General features: G+C 51.1%; 2 protein-coding genes across 2 annotated transcripts in view; both read right to left on the reverse strand.

The window, feature by feature from the left end:
- Positions 1–19,169, reverse strand: part of LOC119968652 (uromodulin-like 1) — a 102,640-nt gene extending 83,471 nt beyond the window's left edge. Inside the window, exons 1-2 of the mRNA XM_038801272.1 lie at positions 19,015–19,169; positions 4,315–4,476 (exon numbers count right to left, since the gene is read on the reverse strand). Coding sequence (XP_038657200.1) covers positions 4,315–4,476; positions 19,015–19,090 — 238 coding nt within the window. The 5' untranslated portion in view covers positions 19,091–19,169. The remainder of the gene's footprint in view (positions 1–4,314; positions 4,477–19,014) is intronic.
- LOC119968754 (splicing factor 3B subunit 5-like) lies at positions 5,253–5,539 on the reverse strand. The gene has a single exon (XM_038801439.1). The coding sequence runs from the start codon at positions 5,537–5,539 to the stop codon at positions 5,279–5,281; it is 261 nt and encodes an 86-aa protein (XP_038657367.1). The 3' UTR covers positions 5,253–5,278.
- Positions 19,170–19,618: the final 449 nt, after the last annotated feature.

Raw genomic sequence — 19,618 nt, forward strand, 5'->3', positions numbered from 1 at the left:
CTGCAGACTCCGCACAGACAGCGACCCAAGCTGGGAATCGTACTTGGGAACCTGGAGCTGTGAAGCAACTGTGCTAACCACTGTGCTATGTATGGAGGTATATTTCACAGATATACCTCCTTATATCTGTGAACCATCCAAATACTACGAGAATTCAACTCCAACTGGAAATAATCTCACTGAGCCCTTGCCTTCCCCAACAATACTGCTCCATAATCGTTCTTCGGAAACATCTACTTTCGGATATACTGGAAAAGTAACAGGTTCAATCCTTGGGCAGTTAATTTCAGCCTGAGCAGCAGTATGGTGTCTAAGACTACAACAGCTTAGGAGCAGCGCGAGGAGAAATCAGCTCAGGTCCTGATCACTGTCTATTGACTGTTGCTGGGTACGGGACCTGCATAAACATACATATTAGCGGGCGTAGATCACTCAGCCCTTCCAGCCTGCTCCACCATTTGATAACCTCATGGCTGATCTGATTTTAACTTCGACTCCACATTCCTGCCTACCCCAATAACCTATCACCCCCACCTTGCTGCTCAAGAGTCTGTCTTTATCTGCCTTCAATATATTCAAAGGCTCCTTTGGACGAAGAGAGTTCCAAAGATTCACGACCCTCAAAGAGAAAAAAACTCTTTCCTCGTCTGTGTTAAATGAGCGACCCTTATTTTTAAACAGTGATGCCTAGTTCTAGGTTCTCCCACAAGTGGACACATCCTCCCCATGTCGACACTGTCGATACCCCTCAGGATCTTAAATGTTTCAATCAAGTTGCCTCTTATTCTTCTACACTCCAGCTAACCTCTCTAACCTTTCCTCATAAGACAACCCACTCAATCCAGGTACTGATCTGGTAAACCTTCTCTGAACTGTTTCTAACGCATTTACATCTTTCCCTCAATAAGGAAACCAATACTGTACACAATACTCCAGGGGCGGGATTCACCAACCCCCCCCCATCGGGTCAGAGAATTGCTGGGGGGGGGCGGCGTGAATCCCGCCCCCGCTGGCTGCCGAATTCTCCGGTGCCGGGGATTTGGCAGGGGTGGGAATCGCGCCCCGCTGGTCGGCGGCCACTGGCAGCCTCCCCCCCTGGCGAATCTCCGGCCCGCGATGGGCCGAGTGGCCTCCCGTTTTCGGCCAGTCCTGCCAGCGTATGTTACGACAGGTACTTACCGGCGGGACCTGGCTCTGAGGGCGGCCTCCGGGGTCCTCAGGGGAGCGCGGGGGGGTTGTGGCCCTGGGGGGTGCCCCCATGGTGGCCTGGCCCGCCGCCGTTGTAACAGTCCGCGATGGCCGGCGCGGAGATGAACCCCCGCCTGCGCATGCGCTGGGATGACGCCAGCACACGCTGGCACTCCCGCACATGCGCCAACTCGCACCGGCCGGCGGAGGCCCTTCGGCGCCGGTTGGCGTGGCGCCAAGACCCTTCCACGCTGGCCGGGGCGGTGCAAACCACTCCGCTGCTAGCCTAGCCCCTAAAGGAGCGGAGGATTCTGCACCTTCGGGGCAGCCTGGCGCCGGTGTTGTTCACGCCACACCTCGGCGCCGGAGTGGCCCACCCCGTCAGTTCATGGAGAATCCCACCCCAGATGTGGTCTCACTCGCGCCCAATGTATAAGTAAAGCGTAACCTCCCTACCCTTGTACTCAATTCACCTCACAATGAATATGAATGTTGTTAAGGGTAAGAATCATACACAGAAAGGGGACCACCCGGCCCATCGTACTGGTGTCAGCTCTGTGAAAGAGCTATCCAATTAGACACACTCCCTTTGCTGCTTCCCTGTAATCCAATCATTATTCCTTTTCAAGTATGGATTCAGCTCCACTTTGAAAAGCACCTGTCGAATCTGCTACCACCACCTTTTCAGGCAGCTGAGCTGAAAACAAAGTTTGCCGAATCCCACCTTCGGTTCTGTTCCCAAAGAAAATCAAAATGAGAAAAGAATCGGATAATTCTTCGAAAGAGAAGAAAAATATTCACAGGGCTTCAGGGAAAGGGGCAAGGAAGCGGGCTAGCTGAGCGGCTCTTGCAGAGGGCCAGCATGGATAGAATGGGCCAAATGGGGCTGGTTTAGCACAGTGGGCTAAACAGCTGGTTTGTAATGCAGAACAAGACCAGCAGCGCGGGTTCCATTCCCGTGCCAGCCTCCCCGAACAGGCACCGGAATGTGGCGTCTAGGGGCTTTTCACAGTAACTTCGTTGAAGCCTACTTGTGACAATAAGTGATTATTATCATTATTATTAAATGGTAACCACGCTGTGATTTAATTAATTACCTTCAATCTGTTTCTTTGGGTTACCTGAAGTGGAAACAGCTTGTCCCTGTTCACGCTATCAAACCTCTCTTAATTTGGAACACCTATTTTTTTGAGGAATTGTGAGATGGATGGTAAATCTTTGGAATGAACAGGTATGCCGTGTTAAAAGCTCTGTATAAATACACGCTGTTTGTTGCAAGTCTCAGGTGGCTCTAGTGCATTGAAATTCACAGTTAACACCTGCTAATCTTAGCTCCTCGAGTGGAGGTGCTATAATCCCTCTCCCAGACTCCCGAAATAGGCCCAGCTCAAAGATCTAGCATTCCCTTCTGGTTGATGGTGAGCGAGATTGCAGCACATTCCCTCCCCTTCACCCCTGAATGTAACCGAAGAAAGTCAAAACTGATCAACTTAGTGAAGGCAGCTTCGTCTACCGCAAGACGGTGGAACAGCATATTCTGCATGGAATCGCACGTTGGCCGCACACTGCATCATTACCTCGAGAAACCTGCAGAGCCAAACGTTAAAATATTTGCTAATTACATTTAAATAAAGAGCGTGTCTCTTCCAGTGGGGAGCAGTGCACATCGTCGTCATGCTTACAGCACTCTGGTTCCTTGCTAATTGAACGACTAAAACTAGAGGCAGATTCCACTGAGACACTACCTGATTTCTCTGTTAATTAGCCCGCAGGCAAACCTTTATCATTAATTGGTGGAACTGACTGGATTGCTTTCTGATACAAAGTGAAGGCAGATATTTTGTGGGAACACATTAAATACACCCGATACAAATCAGAACAGTTGATTCAAGATGAGTGTCTATGATTTTTTAAAATAAATTTAGAACAACATAGAACATAGAATTTACAGTGCAGAAGGAGGCCATTCGGCCCATCGAGTCTGCACCGGCTCTTGGAAAGAGCACCCTACCCAAGCCCACACCACCACATTATCCCCATAACCCAGTCACCCCACCCAACACTGAGGGCAATTTTGGACACTAAGGGCAATTTATCATGGCCAATCCACCTAACCTGCACATCTTTGGACTGTGGGAGGAAACCGGAGCACCCGGAGGAAACCCACGCACACACGGGGAGGATGTGCAGACTCCGCACAGTCAGTGACTCAAGCCGGAATCGAACCTGGGACCCTGGAGCTGTGAAGCGATTGTGCTATCCAGAATGCTACCGTGCTGCCCTAAGAGTAGCCATTAGAGTACCTAATTCATTCTTTTTTCCAATTAAGGGGCAATTTAGCGTGGCCAATCCACCTACCCTGCACATCTTTTGGTTGTGGGGGCGAAACCCACGCAAACACGGGGAGAATGTGCAAACTCCACACAGACAGTGACCCAGAGCCGGGATCGAACCTGGGACCTCGGCGCCGTGAGGCAGGAGTGCTAACCACTGTGCCACCGTGCTGCCCTTGTCTATGATTTTTTAATACGTTATTGCATAATTTCCACTTGGTGTGATATCATCTCTGCGGCAATTAAAAGGGTTTTCATGAAACAAGTGTTTGGCAAAGGTTTTATTCAGTTTATCCAGGGTGAATATTCATGTTGCGTTCTTCACCACGGGGGTATCTCCACCAGTACTCAACCCTGGAATCTTCGTGCAAACATAAAATCATTAGCCATTCACACTATCGGTGCTCATGCTGGCTCTGTGTGTGAACTAGCCAATAAATTCCACTGCCCTACCCTCTCCCCACAGCCCTCCAACTCTAGCCTTAATTGCCTTTTGAAAGTTATGGTTGAACCTGCTTCCATCACCCTTTCAGGTGATGCAGTCCACTTTCCATCAGTTTGCTTCATACTGAGAACCAGCAGAGACCCGACGGGCCAAGTGGCCACGTTCTGTGCTGTAACCATTCTAAGCTTCCTCAGCACATGGTTCTTTTGCCAATTATATTCAATCGTTCACTCGTTTCCGTAAGTCACTCAGTCACGAGGAGGTGGGGTGGTGGGGGGGGGGGGGGTGGAAGCAAGGGGGCAAACGTATCTAAGACACAGTGTGGAATCTATCAGCATTGTGCAGTACCTGCTGGGGTAGGTGAGGTGCACACTGATTCCCGGCTCACGCTGCAGCATTTCTGCAGTCCTGAACAGTCAGTGTCCCATCTGCAGCTGTGGTTCCCCGTGGCTTTCTCCTCTGGTGGGCATGTTCCCGGATGTGAAGCAAACTCCTCGCTTCTGTTCAAAGCTGAGGGAATCAAACATGTGACAAGTCAGTAGGGTCTAAACACTCCTTAACCTTGAGAATAACCTGTATGAATATTACACTGCAGCCACTGTAATCACTCACCTGATATCCCAATATCCACTATGTTAATGAGACCATTTATTTTAGATTGATTAATGTCTACATTAAAATCCTGAAAAATTATTTTCATCCAAATCGATGAGGTGTCTAGAGACAAATTGTCGAATCCTGGTGATTTGTACAGTATCATTTCAATGACCTGTAAACTAACGATAGAACATAGAACAGTACAGCACAGAACAGGCCCTTCGGCCCTCAATGTTGTGCCGAGCCATGATCACCCTACTCAAACCCACGTATCCACCCTATACCCATAACCCAACAACCCTCCCCTTAACCTTACTTTTATTAGGACACTACGGGCAATTTAGCATGGCCAATCCACCTAACCTGCACATCTTTGGACTGTGGGAGGAAACCGGAGCACCCGGAGGAAACCCACGCACACACGGGGAGGACGTGCAGACTCCACACAGACAATGTCCCAGCCGGGAATCGAACCTGGGACCCTGGAGCTGTGAAGCATTTATGCTAACCACCATGCTACCCTGCTGCCCACCCATCTTTCACCCATATACCCCTCAACCCTATCCTTCACCCATATACCCCATACCACAATCCTTCACCCATATACCCCCATCTTTCACCCATATACCCCTCTACCCCTACCCCTCACCCATATACCTTAATCCCCCCCCCCCTCCCCCCCTCCCCAGGCTCCGCTGCTCCCTCCTCCAGCGCCTCAGGCCTCCTCGGGCTTGTCTGGCGGGGATCCGCAGGGCTGCACCATTTTCTCCATCAGGTTGAAGCGGACCCGGGCCTTGGTCTCATTCTCGGCCACAGCGAAGTAGTTGAGCAGGTCGAAGTGGCCCATGTAGGAGGCGTACGAGTCGCGGTGCTGGTTGACCAGCCACTCCCACTTGGTGGTGTCAGCGTGCCCGGTGCCGATGTACTTGGACTGGAGGTGCTCCAGCTGGCTGTGGATGTTGTAGCGGTCCATCATGGCGCAAGCAGTATTCTGAAATCCAGCACATGTTGATGTAAAGCCCTACTGACACAGTGGCACAGCAGTTACCACTGCTGCCTCACAGCGCCAGGGACCCGGGCACTCCACTAGTTACAGGTTACCATCCTGAAAATGCCCCTCTTATCCCAACTCTTTCTCTTCTTTCAGTTAGCCAATCCTCTATCCATGCGAATGGACTGCCCCCAACACCATGGGCTCCTATCTTATTAAGTAGCCCTCTGTACGGTACCTAATCGACAGCCTTTTGGTAATACAAATATATTACATCTACTGATTCCCCATTATCTATCCTGCTCGTTGCCTCCTCAAAGAATTCTAATCAATGTGTCAGGCATGATTTCCCTTCATGAAGCCCTACTTGATTCTATCATGCATTTCTAAATGCTCTGCTTTTACACCATTGCAATCAGTTCGAACATTTTCCCAATGACAGAAATTAAGCTAATTGGCATATTTTGTTATGTTTTTTTGTTTCCCTTCCTTTCTGAATAAAGGTGTTAGATAGGCAGTTTTCCAATCCTCTGGAACTTTTCCAGAATTAAAGCATTCTTGTAGGAATAACACCAGTGCATCCACTATCTCTGTAGCTACTTCCTTTAATATCCTGTGATGTGCCCCATCAATTCCAGGAGACTTATTAGCCTTTAACCCCATTAGTACCCTTTCTCTAGAGGTAGTTATGGTATTTATTTCCTGCCTCCCTCCCGCCTGCCCCCACCTCCAACCCTTTGCTTCTTTAATATTTTTGCAATGTTATTGGTATCTTGCATGGTGAAAACTAGTGCAAAGTATTTGTTTAACTTTTCTGCAATTTCCTTGTTCCGCATTGTTATTTCCCCAGTCTCATTCTCTAATGGGCCTAGGTTGACTCTGTCTTTGCTCTTCCTTTTTATATATTTGATGGAACCATCAATTCACCAGACACGTGTTTACGATGTGAATCTAGGCTTTAATCAACTTACTTCAGAGCCAGCCTGTTACCTGTCGATGAACTCGTAGTGACCCAGGCTGACTCTGGACACGGGTATTTATACAGCTGCACTAGGGGGAGGAGTCGTGGGCGGAGCCAAGGGTGGAGCCCAGTACACGTTCCTGAGTGTTCCCAGCACTACTCCCCCTAGTGATAGGATAGCGCTACTGCGCTTACAAAGACAGTGTGAATTAACATATATATTACATTCACCACAATATTTAAAGAAGCACTTGTTGTCTGTTTTTACATTACTTGCCACTTGGCACCCATAGTTTATCTTCTCCTTCTTTATTATTTTTTTGGTCATCTTTTGTTAGTTTTTTAAACATTGCCAATCCTCTGGCCTACCACTATCTTTGCGACGTTTTATGTTTTTTATTTCATTTTAACACTGTTCTTAACTCCCATAGTTGACCTTGGTTAATTTATCCCCATCCTTGAATCCTTCTTCCTTACTGGGATATATCTTTCTTGTGAGTCATGCACTATTTCTAGAAACATCTGCCATTGCTGGTCAACCGTTCTTCCTGCTAAACTCCTTTCCCAGTCCCAACGCCGGCTTCCGGGTTCTCCGGTGCCGGTTTTTCGGCGGGAGTGGGAATCGCACCGCGCTGTTCGGGGGCCATTGGCAGCGGCCCCCTGGCGATTCTCCGGCCCATGATGGGCCGAGTGGCCGCCCGTTTTCGGCCAGTCCCGCCGGCGTATATTACACCAGGTCCGCACCGGCGGAACCTGGCTCTGCGGGCAGCTTGCGGAGTCCTCGGGGGGGGCGCAGGGGGATCTGGCCCTGGGGCGGGGGGGGGGGGTGGCCCACGGTGGGCTTGCCCGCGATCAGGGCCCACCGATCCGCGGGCAGGCCTGTGCCGTGGGGGCACTGTTTCCCTCCATGCCGGCCGCTGTAACAGTCCGCCATGGCCGGCGCGGAGAAAACAACACCTGTGCATGCGCTGGGACGACGCCAGCACATGCTGGTCCTCCCGCGCATTTGCCAACTTGCACCGGATGGCGGAGGCCCTTTGGCACCGGTTGGCATGACGCCAACCCCGCTGGCGCCGGTCTAGCCCCTGAAAGTGCGGGGATTCCGCCCCTTGTAACCACGTCTCTGTAATGGCTACTAGATCATACCCATTAACCTCAATTTGTGCCATTAATTTATTTATTTTGTGCCGAATGCTATGTACATTTAAATAAAGAGCTATTCATTTTGCCTTGTTACGGGCAGCGGGTGGCGCAGTGGTTAGCACTGCTGCCTCACGGTGCCGAGGTCCCAGGTTCGATCCCAGCTCTGGGTCACTGTCTGTGGAATTTGCACATTCTCCCCGTGTTTGCGTGGGGTTCGCCCCCACAACCCAAAGATGTGCAGGTTAGGTGGATTGGCCACTCTAAATTGTCCCTTAATTGGAAAAAATGAATCGGATTATATTCATTTTAAATATAAATAAATAGATACATTTGCCTTGCTATCATCTTTTCCCTCTTTGACCTTATTTGTTGCTTTTCTTTATGTTTGTCACTCTGTACCTTCCTGTCAGACTCTGGGTATCATTAACTAAATGCAATGCTGTCATATCCTTGTGCTTTGTAAGCCTACATATCCCCATTCCAGAACCATCCCGTCCTCCCTGTTTTTAGTTTAAAGCCCACTCCATGTCCATAGTTGTGTGGTTTGCAAGAACACTGGTCCCAGTACAGTTCAGATATAGACCGTCCCAATGGTATAGTCACCACTTTCCCCAGTACTGACACCAATGCCCTAAGAGCCGAAACTTCTCCCACAGCAGCCTTTGAGCCACCTATTTATCTCTCTAATTTTATGTACTCAATGCCAATCTGCATGTGGCTCAGATAATAACCTTGGATGTTCTGTTGTTTAATTTAATGCCGAGATCCTCAAACTCTCTCTGCCAAACCTCGTGACTCGTTCTACCTACATCGCATGTACCTACATGGGCCACGACAACAGGATTCTCCCCCTCCCACTGCAAGTTCCTGTCCAGCCGAAGCAGATGTCCCAAACTCTGGCAACACAGCCGGCGGGACTGATGGCCCACATCCTCGGGTCTTAAAGGAAGTGGCGGCAGAGATAGTGGATCCATTGGTTATAATATTCCAAAATTCCATGGATGCAGGAAAGGTTACAGCAGATTAGAATAATGCTAATGTAACACCCATGTTCAAAAGGGGAGGGAGGCAGTAAGCAAGAAACCATAGAACAGTTAGTTTAACGTCTGGCGTTGGGAAATTGTTAGAATCCATTATGAAGGATGTAATAACAGGACATTTAGAAAGTCAAAACGCAATCCATCAGAGTCAGCATAGTTTTATGAAAGGTAAATCATGTTTGACTAATTTGCTAGAGTTTTTCGAAGATGTAACAAACCAAGTGGATAATGGACAACCTGTAGATGTAATATATCTAGACTTCCAGAGGAATTTGATAAGGTGTCACACAAAAGGTTGGTACACAAGGCAAGATCGCATGAGATTAAGGGTCATTTATTAGCTTGGATAGAAGGCTGACTAATGAACAGAAGGCAGAGTGTCAGGATAAATGGATCTTTTTCTGGTTGGCAAGATGTAACGAGTGAGGTGCCACAGGGTTTGGTCCCTGGGCCCCATTTACAATATATATCAATGACTTGGATACAGGGATAGAAGGTACTGTAGACAAATTTGCAGGTGATACTAAAATAGGTGGGACAGTAAGTTGCAATGAGGAAATAAGAAATTTACAAATGGATATAGCTAGGTTAGGTGAATGGGCCAAGATTTGGCAGATGGAGTTTAAAGTGGACAAGTGTGAGGTTATCCATTTTGGTTGAAACAATGGAAAGGCAGCTCATTATCTAAATGGAGGGAAACTTCAGAGTGGTTCGGTGTGGAGAAATCTGGGTGTCCTCATGCTTGAATCGCAGAAAATTAGTACGCAGGTACAGCAGGTAATAAGGAAGGCAAATGGAAATTTGGCCTTTACAGCTAAAGGAATAGAATACAAAAGTAGGGAAGTGTTGCTATAACTGAAAAAGGCATTGGTGAGACTGCACCTGGAGTACTGTGTGCAGATTTGATCCCCTTATTTGAGGAGGGATGTAGTGACATTGGTGGCAGTTCAGGGGAGGTTTACTCCATTGATTCCAGAGGTGAGGGGTCTGTCTTTTGAAAAGAGATTGAGCAGTTTAGGCCTATACTCTCTCGAGTTGAGAAGAATGAGAGGAGATCTAATTGAGGTAAATAAGACGATATTGACAAAGTAGACGTAGGGCGGATGTTTCCTCTTGTGGGGCAATCTAGAACGAGAGGTCATTATTTTAGGATAAGGGGCAGCAGATTTAAAACAGAGATCAGGGAAAATTACTTCTCTCAAAGGGTTGTGAATCTGTGGAACTCACCACCCCAGAGTGAGGTGGATACTGGGGCATTGAGTAAATTTAAGGAGCAGATTGACAGATTTTGAATTAGTGATGGGTTGAAGGGGTTATGGGGAACGGACAGGAAAGTGGAGGTGAGGCTGGGGGGAGACCAGCCATGATCATATTGAATGATGGAGCGGGTTCGAGGAACTGAATTGCCCACTCTCGCTCCTAGCTCTTGCGTTCTTGTGTTTTTATGAACTCATGCTACTTGTTACATAGAACTGTGTCAATCCCTTTCGCTGTACTGTCACCTACACCACTGTCTTCTTATGTGCTCCCCCACGTGAATTGCTTCCTGTACCATGGTGCCATTGTCAGTCGTCTCATCCATCCTGCAGCCCCAGCTGCAGTCACATCCTCCTGTCTCTGACCACTTTCCAATCCAAAAGATTCTATCCTCAGGGGAAGCAAAGCACCCTGGTAAATCTTGCCCCCCCCCTGATTTGACCCGGTATTTGCAGCTCCGACTGTACCTCAATGACTCTGAGCAGAAGCTCCTCAAGCCGCAGACACTGAGTGCGGAAGTGCTTGCCCTTATAATGTTCCTGCGATACCACGGCTCACATTGTGTTCAAAATCAGTGCGATCCCAGACTCTTGGGTGCTCCTCCACCGAGAGTGGCTACACAGGACCGTCTCTTTGTTCCTCCTGCTGAAGGTTAGTAATGTAGGCCACACCCACCAGGCTGTATTTACCCTCTCTCCCCTCCCGTAACTCCTGCAGGACCGCCTCGCCACCCCTCCTCTTAAAAGTGAATTATGTAAGCCTGTAGGCCTTGCTCCCTGGGTGTTACTTACCCTCTCTCCGCTCCCATATCTCCTGCAGGACTGCTGCTCCACTCCTCCCCTGAAAGGTGAATGATGTAGGCCTCGCTCCCTGAATTGTATTTACCCTCTGTCCGCTCCCATGAGTACCTCCCGCAGGACCAGTGCTCCACTCCTCCTCCTAAAAGTGAATTATCTAGGCCATGCTCCCCGGACTGTATTTACCCTCCCTCCGCTCCCGTGAGTATCAGCCGCAGGTCTCTGCCTCTCTGCCCTTCCACTTGAAGGAGAACAGCTTTTCCTTATCTACTCAACTGAAACATTTAATTGGTTTTCAGCTGACAGAACTCTTTTTAGCGAAAAAGTCAAGTTTGAAATAGCACTGTGCTGACCATATTAATGTAGACTACATTGATGTAAAGTTCAATAATCCAGTATTTTAATGACTTCCGGTGGCGGCGATGTTTGAGTGGGCCGCACATTCGGCGGGCTCTCACTCCGGCGGGCTCTCACTCCGGCGGGCTCTCACTCCGGCGGGCTCTCACTCCGGCGGGCTCTCACTCCGGCGGGCTCTCACTCCGGCGGGCTCTCACTCCGGCGGGCTCTCACTCCGGCGGGGCTTTAGGGGCTGATTCCCCGCGATAGCGGGACCACGGAGCGGTAGGAAGGCGGCCGTGAAAGTGCTGAAGAGCGGGCTGCGGTACATGGAACCGCGGGAGTCCAGGAAGCAGAGGAAGAGAGAGAGAAAGGGACAGAGGCAAGGAGCAGAGGAAGCTGACCTGGGACCTAAGATGGCGGACACACGGACCTCGGACTCAGCAATCCAGCAGGCGCTGGATAACATGCTCCAGGTAATGAAAACCAGTTTTGAGTTGTTGAAGCGGGACAACTTGGACCCACTTCAGAAGGCAGTGGATCAGCTGAATCAGAGGCTGGATGCTCAAGATGTAAAAGTTAAGGAGCTGGGAGAGGAGCAGTCGGAGGCGCAGACAGTCGCTGCGCTAGAGGTTGACGGGCTGAAGGAGCGGAAAAGAAGACTGCTGGACAGAGTGGAGGAGTTGGAGAATAGAGCCCGCAGGAACAATCTGAGGATCGTCGGCCTCCCGGAGGGGGCTGAGGGAGCTGATGCCGCAGCGTTTGTGGCAGACCTGTTGATGCAGCTGATGGGGGCTGAAGCCTTTCTGCGACCGCCGGAGCTGGAGGGGGCATACAGAGTGCAGGCGAGGCAGGGGCGGCCGGACGGACCCCCCCCCCCCCGCCCGATGGTGATCAGGTTCCACAGGTTCGTGGACAAGGAGCGGGTGCTGCGGTGGGCGAAGAGCGCCAGGAGCAGCACGTGGAACTACAGTGTTCTTCGCATATCCCAGGACCTAAGCCAGGAGGTGGCTTGGCGGCGAGCAGCCTTTAAACAAGTCAAGAAGGTGCTGTTCAAGAAGCACGTGACATTTGGTCTGCTGTTCCCGGCCCGTCTATGGGTCACCCATCAGGACCAACATCACTACTTCTCCGAGCCCGAAGAAGCGATGGACTTTGCGAGGGATCAGGGGCTGGTCCCGAAAAGAGGTCCCACGGGCGTGAATTAGGGCCCAAGAACTATCGTATGAAGGGACGCCGTATGTGCCTGGACCGCTGTTCAATGTTTTGCTGCGTTAAAGGCGCCAAGTGGGAAATTTGGGACTCTTCCCTTTGTTTTTGGTTACTGTTTTTTTTTCTTTTGTTTTTGTTTTCTTCCTCTTTTATCTGTTTTTTCCTTTTCGTGCGGATTTTTGCTTTTTGTGGGGCTCGCGGAGGTCACTGGAGACGGTATGGTAACTAAGGGTGGCCGGTCAGCGAGGGGGGTTAAGGACGTGGGTTGGGGGGTTTTGTTTTATTGATGTTCATGCCTTCCTGTGCCAGTGAGTTTGCTCCAGTGGGTTGGAGAGGGGGATGGGGCGCCGGGGAGTGGGGAGGAGGACGGGGAAACAATGGGAATGAGACGGGGGGCGCCGGAGTGATGAGTCACCGGTCTAGCAGATTGGCTCGTCAAGAGAGTCAGGTGGGGGGGGGGGGGGGGGGGGGGGGGGGGGGGGAGAGAGAATACAGCCAGTGTATGGCAGGGGTGGGGTTATCAGGGGATGTTGCTAGGGAGGGAGGGGGTGTTGTTCTGCTGACGTGGGAGGGATTTGAATTAGGCAGTGGGAAGGAGGTTGAGGGTGGAGGCAGCCAAGAGGCGAGCCAAGAATGGCGCGACACACGGGCCGGGGGCCGGCCTGAGAAAGGCTATGGCTGACCGGCGTGGGGGGATGGTGGGTTGTGCCCTCTAACCAGGCTGATCACCTGGAATGTCAGGGGACTGAATGGGCCGGTTAAGAGGGCGCGGGTGTTCACGCACTTGTGGGCTCTGAGGGCGGACGTAATTATGTTGAAGGAGAGACATCTGAAAGTATCTGACCAGACCAGGCTAAGGAAGGGCTGGATTAGCCAGGTCTTCCACTCGGACTTGGACTCGAAGTCCAGGAGGGTGGCAATCAGGATCAACAAGCGGGTGCAATTTGAGGTGGAGGGCATAGCCGCAGACAGGGGGAGCAGATACCTGATGGTACGGGGCAGACTGGAGGGGAGAAGAGTGGTGCTGGTGAATATATATGCCCCGAACTGGGATGACGTGGACTTTATTAAAAGAGTGCTGGGGAAGATACCGGATCTGGACTCTCGGAGGCTAATAATGGGGGGGGGACTTTAACATGGTCCTGGATCCGGCTTTGGATCGGTCGTGTCCCAGAACGGGTAGACTCCCAGCAATGGCAAGGGAGCGGAAAGGGTTTATGGAGCAAATGGGGGCAGTGGACCCCTGGAGAGCCAGACAGCCGACAGGAAGGGGCTACTAGTTTTACTCACGCGTCCATAAAGTATTTTCTAGGATAGGCTTCTTTGTTCTAAGTAGGGATTGTATCAGGGAGGTAAAGAACACGGAATATTCGGCAATCACTATCTCGGACCATGCCCAGCACTGGGTAGACTGGCAGATCCGGGGGGGGGAGGGCGAACTACCAACGCGCGCATTGGGGGCTAGACGTGGGACTGCTGTCGGAGGAGGGGATCTGTGAGAGGCTTCAGAGGTGTATGCAAAATTACTTCAGGTGAATGACATGGGGGAGGTCTCAGCGGCGACCCTGTGGGAGGCGCTAAAGGCAGTAGTGCGGGGGAGCTGATTTCAATTGGGGCCCACAGAGCCAAGGCAGACAGGGCAGAGATGGATAGATTGGTCAGGGAAATGGGTCGGATAGATGAAGAGCATGCGGAGTCCCCGGGGGAGGTTTTACTCAGGGAGAGGCAGAGACTACAGGCGGAACTGGGGGCGCTATCCACAAGTAGGGCCGTGGAACAGCTTAGGAAGGGGAGGGGCGTGGTGTACGAGCATAGGGAAAAGGCTAGCAGATTGTTAGCGCAGCAACTCAGGAAGAGGGAGGCAGCCAGGGAAATAAGTAGAGTAATGGATAGGGAGGGGTGTAGAGTGGAGGACCCAGCAGGATTGAATAAGGTATTCCAGGACTTCTATAGCAAGCTGTACACTTCGGAGCCTCCAGAAGAACCGGAGGAGACGAAAAGGTTTCTGGACGGGTTAACCTTCCCAACAGTAGGTGGGGGGGCGAGTGGATGAGCCGGGGGCCCCGATTAGAGTGGAGGAGGTATTGGGGGGGCCTAAAGGCCATGCAGTCGGGGAAAGCCCCGGGGCCGGATGGATACCCAGTAGAGTTCTATAGGAGGTTTTCTGAGCTGGTGGGCCCGGTCTTGGCAAGGGTTTTCAATGAGGCAAGGGACAGAGGGACCCAGCCACTGACAATGTCGCAAGCCACTATATCACTGATATTGAAGCGGGGTAAAGACCCAGAGGCGTGCGGGTCCTACAGGCCAATCTCGCTGATTAATGTTGACGCCAAGCTCCTGGAAAAGGTACTGGTGGTTAGAATGGAGGACTGCGTACCGGGGGTGATTGGGGAGGACCAAACTGGGTTCGTGAAAGGTAGGCAGCTGTCGGCCAACCTGAGCAGATTACTTAATGTGATAATGGTGCCCCCTGGCGGGCAGGGAGGTGGAGGTAGTGGTGGCGATGGACGCCGAGAAGGCCTTTGACCGGGTGGAGTGGGGCTATCTATGGGAGGTGCTCGGACGGTTTGGGTTCGGGGAGGGATTGGTGAATTGGATCAAATTATTATATCAGGCCCCAAAGGCCAGGGTCAGGACTAACAGAGAAGTGTCGGAGTACTTTAGGCTGTACCGAGGGACCAGACAGGGCTGCCCGCTCTCCCCGCTGCTGTTTGCGCTGGCCATAGAGCCGCTGGCGATTGCGCTGAGAGCCGCAAAGGGATGGAAGGGGATGGTTAGGGGCGGGGTAGAACATAGGGTCTCTCTTTATGCAGACGACCTGCTCCTGTACGTGTCGGACCCAGTGGCCGGGATGGGAAGTATACTAGAAATGTTGAGGATGTTCGGCCAGTTCTCAGGATACAAATTAAATACGGCCAAGAGTGAAATGTTTGTGGTACAGGCAAGGGGCCAGGAGAACAGATTGAGAGGGCTACCATTTAGGCTGGTTGAGGAAAATTTCCGGTACCTGGGGATCCAGGTGGCACGAGACTGGGGCAGGCTGCACAAGTTAAATTTGGCCAGGGTGGTGGAGCAAATGAAGGGAGTGTTTTGGAGATGGGATGCACTCCCGCTGTCGCTGGCAGGGAGGGTGCAGACTGTAAAGATGACAATCCTCCCTAGATTTCTGTTTATTTTTCAGTGCATCCCGATCTTTATCCCACAGTCCTTCAAAAGAGTTAACAGGATGATCATGAGCTTTGTCTGGGCGGGATAATCCCCGCGGGTGAAGAAGGCGATGCTTGAGAGGAACCGCAGTGAGGGAGGGCTGGCTTTGCCGAGTCTGATTAATTATTACTGGGCGGCCAACATCGCTATGATAAGGAAGTGGATGGTGGGTACGGGGTCTTTCTGGGAGCGGGTGGAGGCGGCTTCGTGCAGGGGCTCCAGCTTGGCAGCCCTGGTCACGGCTCCTCTACCGCTGCCACCGTCCAGGTACTCCACCAGCCCGGTAGTGGTGGCGACCCTGCGGATATGGGGCCAGTGGAGGATGCAGGTAGGGGAGGTGGGGGCATCTGTCTGGGCGCCAATCTGCGACAACCATCGGTTTGCCCCCGGGAGTATGGATGGGGGTTTCGAGCATGGCGGCGGGCGGGGGTGGAGAGGGTGGGCGATATGTTCCTGGAAGGGAGCTTTGCGAGTTTGAGGAGCTTGGAGGAGAAATTTGGTCTGGTAAGGGGAAATGATTTTAGGTACCTACAGTTGCGGGACTTTGTCCGTAGACAGGTCCCGTCCTTCCCACGCCTCCCGCCATTGGGGATCCAGGACAGAATAGTCTCTAGGGGGTAGGAGGGGAAGGTAGAGTCTCTGATATTTATAAGGTGCTCATGAAGGAGGAGGGGTCCCTGACGGATGAACTGAAACTCAAATTGGAGGAGGAGCTAGGCGGGGAAATGGAGGATGGGCTGTGGGCAGAAGCCCTGAGTAGGGTAAATTCGACTGCAACATGTGCCAGGCTCGGCCTGATTCAATTTAAGGTCGTTCACCGGGCCCACATGACGGTGGCTCGGATGAGCAAATTCTTTGGGGTAGAGGTCAAATGCGCTAGGTGCGCGGGAGGACCAGCGAACCACTTTCACATGTTTTGGGCATGCCCTAAGCTTAGGGGGTTCTGGGAGGGTTTTGCGGGCGTCATGTCCCGGGTGCTAAAAACAAGGGTGGCGATGGGTCCAGGGGTGGCAATCTTTGGGGTTTTGGAAGACCCGGGGGTCCAGGGGGAGAAAGAGGCCGATGTGTTGGCCTTTGCGTCCCTGATAGCCCGGCGACAAATATTATTGGCGTGGAGGGACTCAAAGCCCCCGAAGACTGAGTTGTGGCTTACGATCATGTCAAGTTTCCTGGGTATGGAAAAAATTACGTTCGCCTTGAGGGGATCTGTATAGGGGTTCGCCCGAAGGTGGCAGCCATTCATTGACTTCTTTGCGGGACAGTGAGTGTCAGCGGGGGGGGGGGGGGGGGGGGGGGGGGGTTAGAGTAGAGTAGGAGGGATAAAATGGCGGGTAGTACCGGTGGGAGAGGAGCGGGCTTGTGCAGCATGTTACGACTGAAGTATTGAATATACGTGGATGTTTGCACATTTGTGCCTTTTTTGCTTTCTTTCTGTTGATGTTTGTAACTGTTTACAATGCTAAAAAACTACCTCAATAAATTTGTTTGTTAAAAAAAATCCAGTATTTTAATAAAAGCATACTTTTATTCTAACTCGATCCAATGGCCACACTGCCCTGGAAAAGCAGCTCGCTGCAGCGTAGCGTGGCCATTGAAAGCCGGACGACCCCGCTCCCGGGATCTGCCCAGCTCGCAATGCCCCGTGAGATTTAACGCAATCTTAAGACATTGTGATGTGAAGCCCGCCCACCTGGGTGCCAGCTTAGGACAGCCAAGGTGCCAAGCTGGCATTTTTGTATGCTCGCGATCATGCCAGGGGTGCCCGGCGTGGGTGTTGCACGGTGTGCGGGGGAATCCGGAGACCCACCCGTATTGCGTTCAGGCTGGGGGGGTGGGGGGGAGGGAGGTCGGGGATCATTTTGGGTGCCTCGGAGATAGGGACACCATTTAGAATTGGCATCCCGATTTCTCGCTACAACGGGGAGTTCCAGCGAGCGGAGCTCCCCTCTGTACAAAACGGGGCTATGTTTCTTTCATAGGAGGTAGGCATCACTGACATGGCCATCACTGTTGCCCATCCCTAACTGCCATACCTGAGTGTTGGTCTGGAATTACGTGTAGGCCAGACCAGGTAAGGACGGCAGATTTCCTTCCCTACAAGGCATGAATGAACCAGATGGGTTTTGAAATGACAAATTGGTGATAGTTTCATGGTCACCGTTGCTGAGACCAGCCTCTCATTCCAGATTTTGTTAATTCATTGAATGTATGCCATGGCGGGATTTGAACCAAAGTCTGGTAGACTGAACATGAGATCTCACATGACACCTGACAGCCTGGGCCTGTTCTTGGGAAAGCCATTTAACACATTCCTCCCCCTGGGCAAACCAACCCACTCACTGGGCCTGTGGGACATCATGTTCAGCCAACTGGAACAGCAGCCTGATTCCCACCTCTGGGAACAAACAAAATGTTTCAGTTCCTTGTCCCATGTAACCTCCAGTGGGAGCAGCTTGATGTGGTTCATTCCGCCCCTGTCCCCCTCTATAGGATTTAGGGTTCTGGATGCGGGTTAACTTTCCAAACAATGCATGGAAAATCCACTCTAATAAATTCTGCATGGTATACACTAAAATATACAACAACTTGGCATACACCAAATGTGCAATGACTTTGTAAAAATGTATAAAGAAATGTATCTTTAGTCGTACACAGCTTTCTAAAGTTCATGGATGTATTTGCATCGAAACATTTCATAGCTTTATAATATACGTGAATGTACATCAATCCTTAGAACCTGACTCTCAGCTTCAGAGAATCGCACCGATACTCCATTGTTAACTGTTTGCAGTAATATGAATCTGAGCTATTCAGTAAAGGCAAATTCTCCAGGTACAATCAGGATAGAGTTGGTGGTGTGTCTTTTTATCTTCATCTTTGTGGCAGCAAAACCCACCCTCCGCACACCTTGGTAATCAGCTGGTGATTCCATTGGGGTATCCCTTCACAAGTGGATGTAGCCAGGGCTGAGAAAGATTTTACTGCCAAGGGGGAGTAATGATATCTTTGTTTCCCACCCCACCTTCTCTCCGCTCCCCCCACCCCCTCCTCCTCCTCCCCCCCCCCCCCCCCTCCCCCTCCCCCAGCCCTGGCAGCAGGTGAATCTCAATCCCCACCGGAGCCTAATCTGAATTGATTTTAAAAGTAAATTACTGCGGATGCTGGAACTGAAACAAGAACAGAAAATTGCTGGACAATCTCAGCAGGTCTGACAGCGTCCCTGGAGAGAGAAGGGAGCTAACGTCTCGAGTCTGGATGACTCTTTGCCAAAGTTGACCATGTTGGCTGATTCAATGTGTTAAATTCACCAGTCTGTAACAAACATGCCTATCTTTGATGCATCACTTTTGCTTCAATTCCATCCTCACAATCCATGCTTACTGTTGACTATCCCCATTGGTGTTAATAACACAGATACATAAAGAAAATGCTTTTCATCCAAAACATTTTTACTAAAAGATTTTTCAATCAATTATAATTCAAGAGAGAGAAAATGTTTCTACTTACAGGTGTGCAACTCTGCATCTTGCTCGAAGGCATCCACAACAAACAGAGCCAGGGCAATAGTTAATACCCTCTTCATCGCGCGTGTTAAATGTCCAAACTATTGGGTGCTGCTCCTGTTGTTTTGTGTCACTCTGCCATGTGAGTTCCCCGGCGCTTCTCCCTTTGTCGATCAAGATTCGCCTCCTTGGTCTTCAAGCTGCTTTTGCGAGACTTACCTGTGAATATCGCACCTGGGTGACTCTCACTGAGCTCACTGTCTCTCTGCTCTTAGCCCTGCCCCCTCTCCACATAGACAAACAACTCCTCCCACTCAGCTCCAGTACCTTCTTCTCCCTCTGTGCCCGCCCCCCACCAGCTTTGATCGCGCGTCAGGCTGAATTATTCTGCCTGTAATTTCCTCCGAGGAGGGGACGGCCCGGCGTCACACCCGAAATTACACCCCCATTGTTCATGGAGGGAGCCCAAGCTCCCTCTGAACTCCCTCTGAACTTAGTCCCGTCTGCCCAAATTCGGGCGTAAATCGGGCCCCGGGGAAATCCCACACAACAGACAAGGCGCTCGATAGAGAGGGTGCTCGATACAGAGGGTGCTGGATAGAGAGGGT

Source organism: Scyliorhinus canicula, chromosome 7, assembly GCF_902713615.1.
Source record: "Scyliorhinus canicula chromosome 7, sScyCan1.1, whole genome shotgun sequence".
NCBI lineage: Eukaryota > Metazoa > Chordata > Chondrichthyes > Carcharhiniformes > Scyliorhinidae > Scyliorhinus > Scyliorhinus canicula.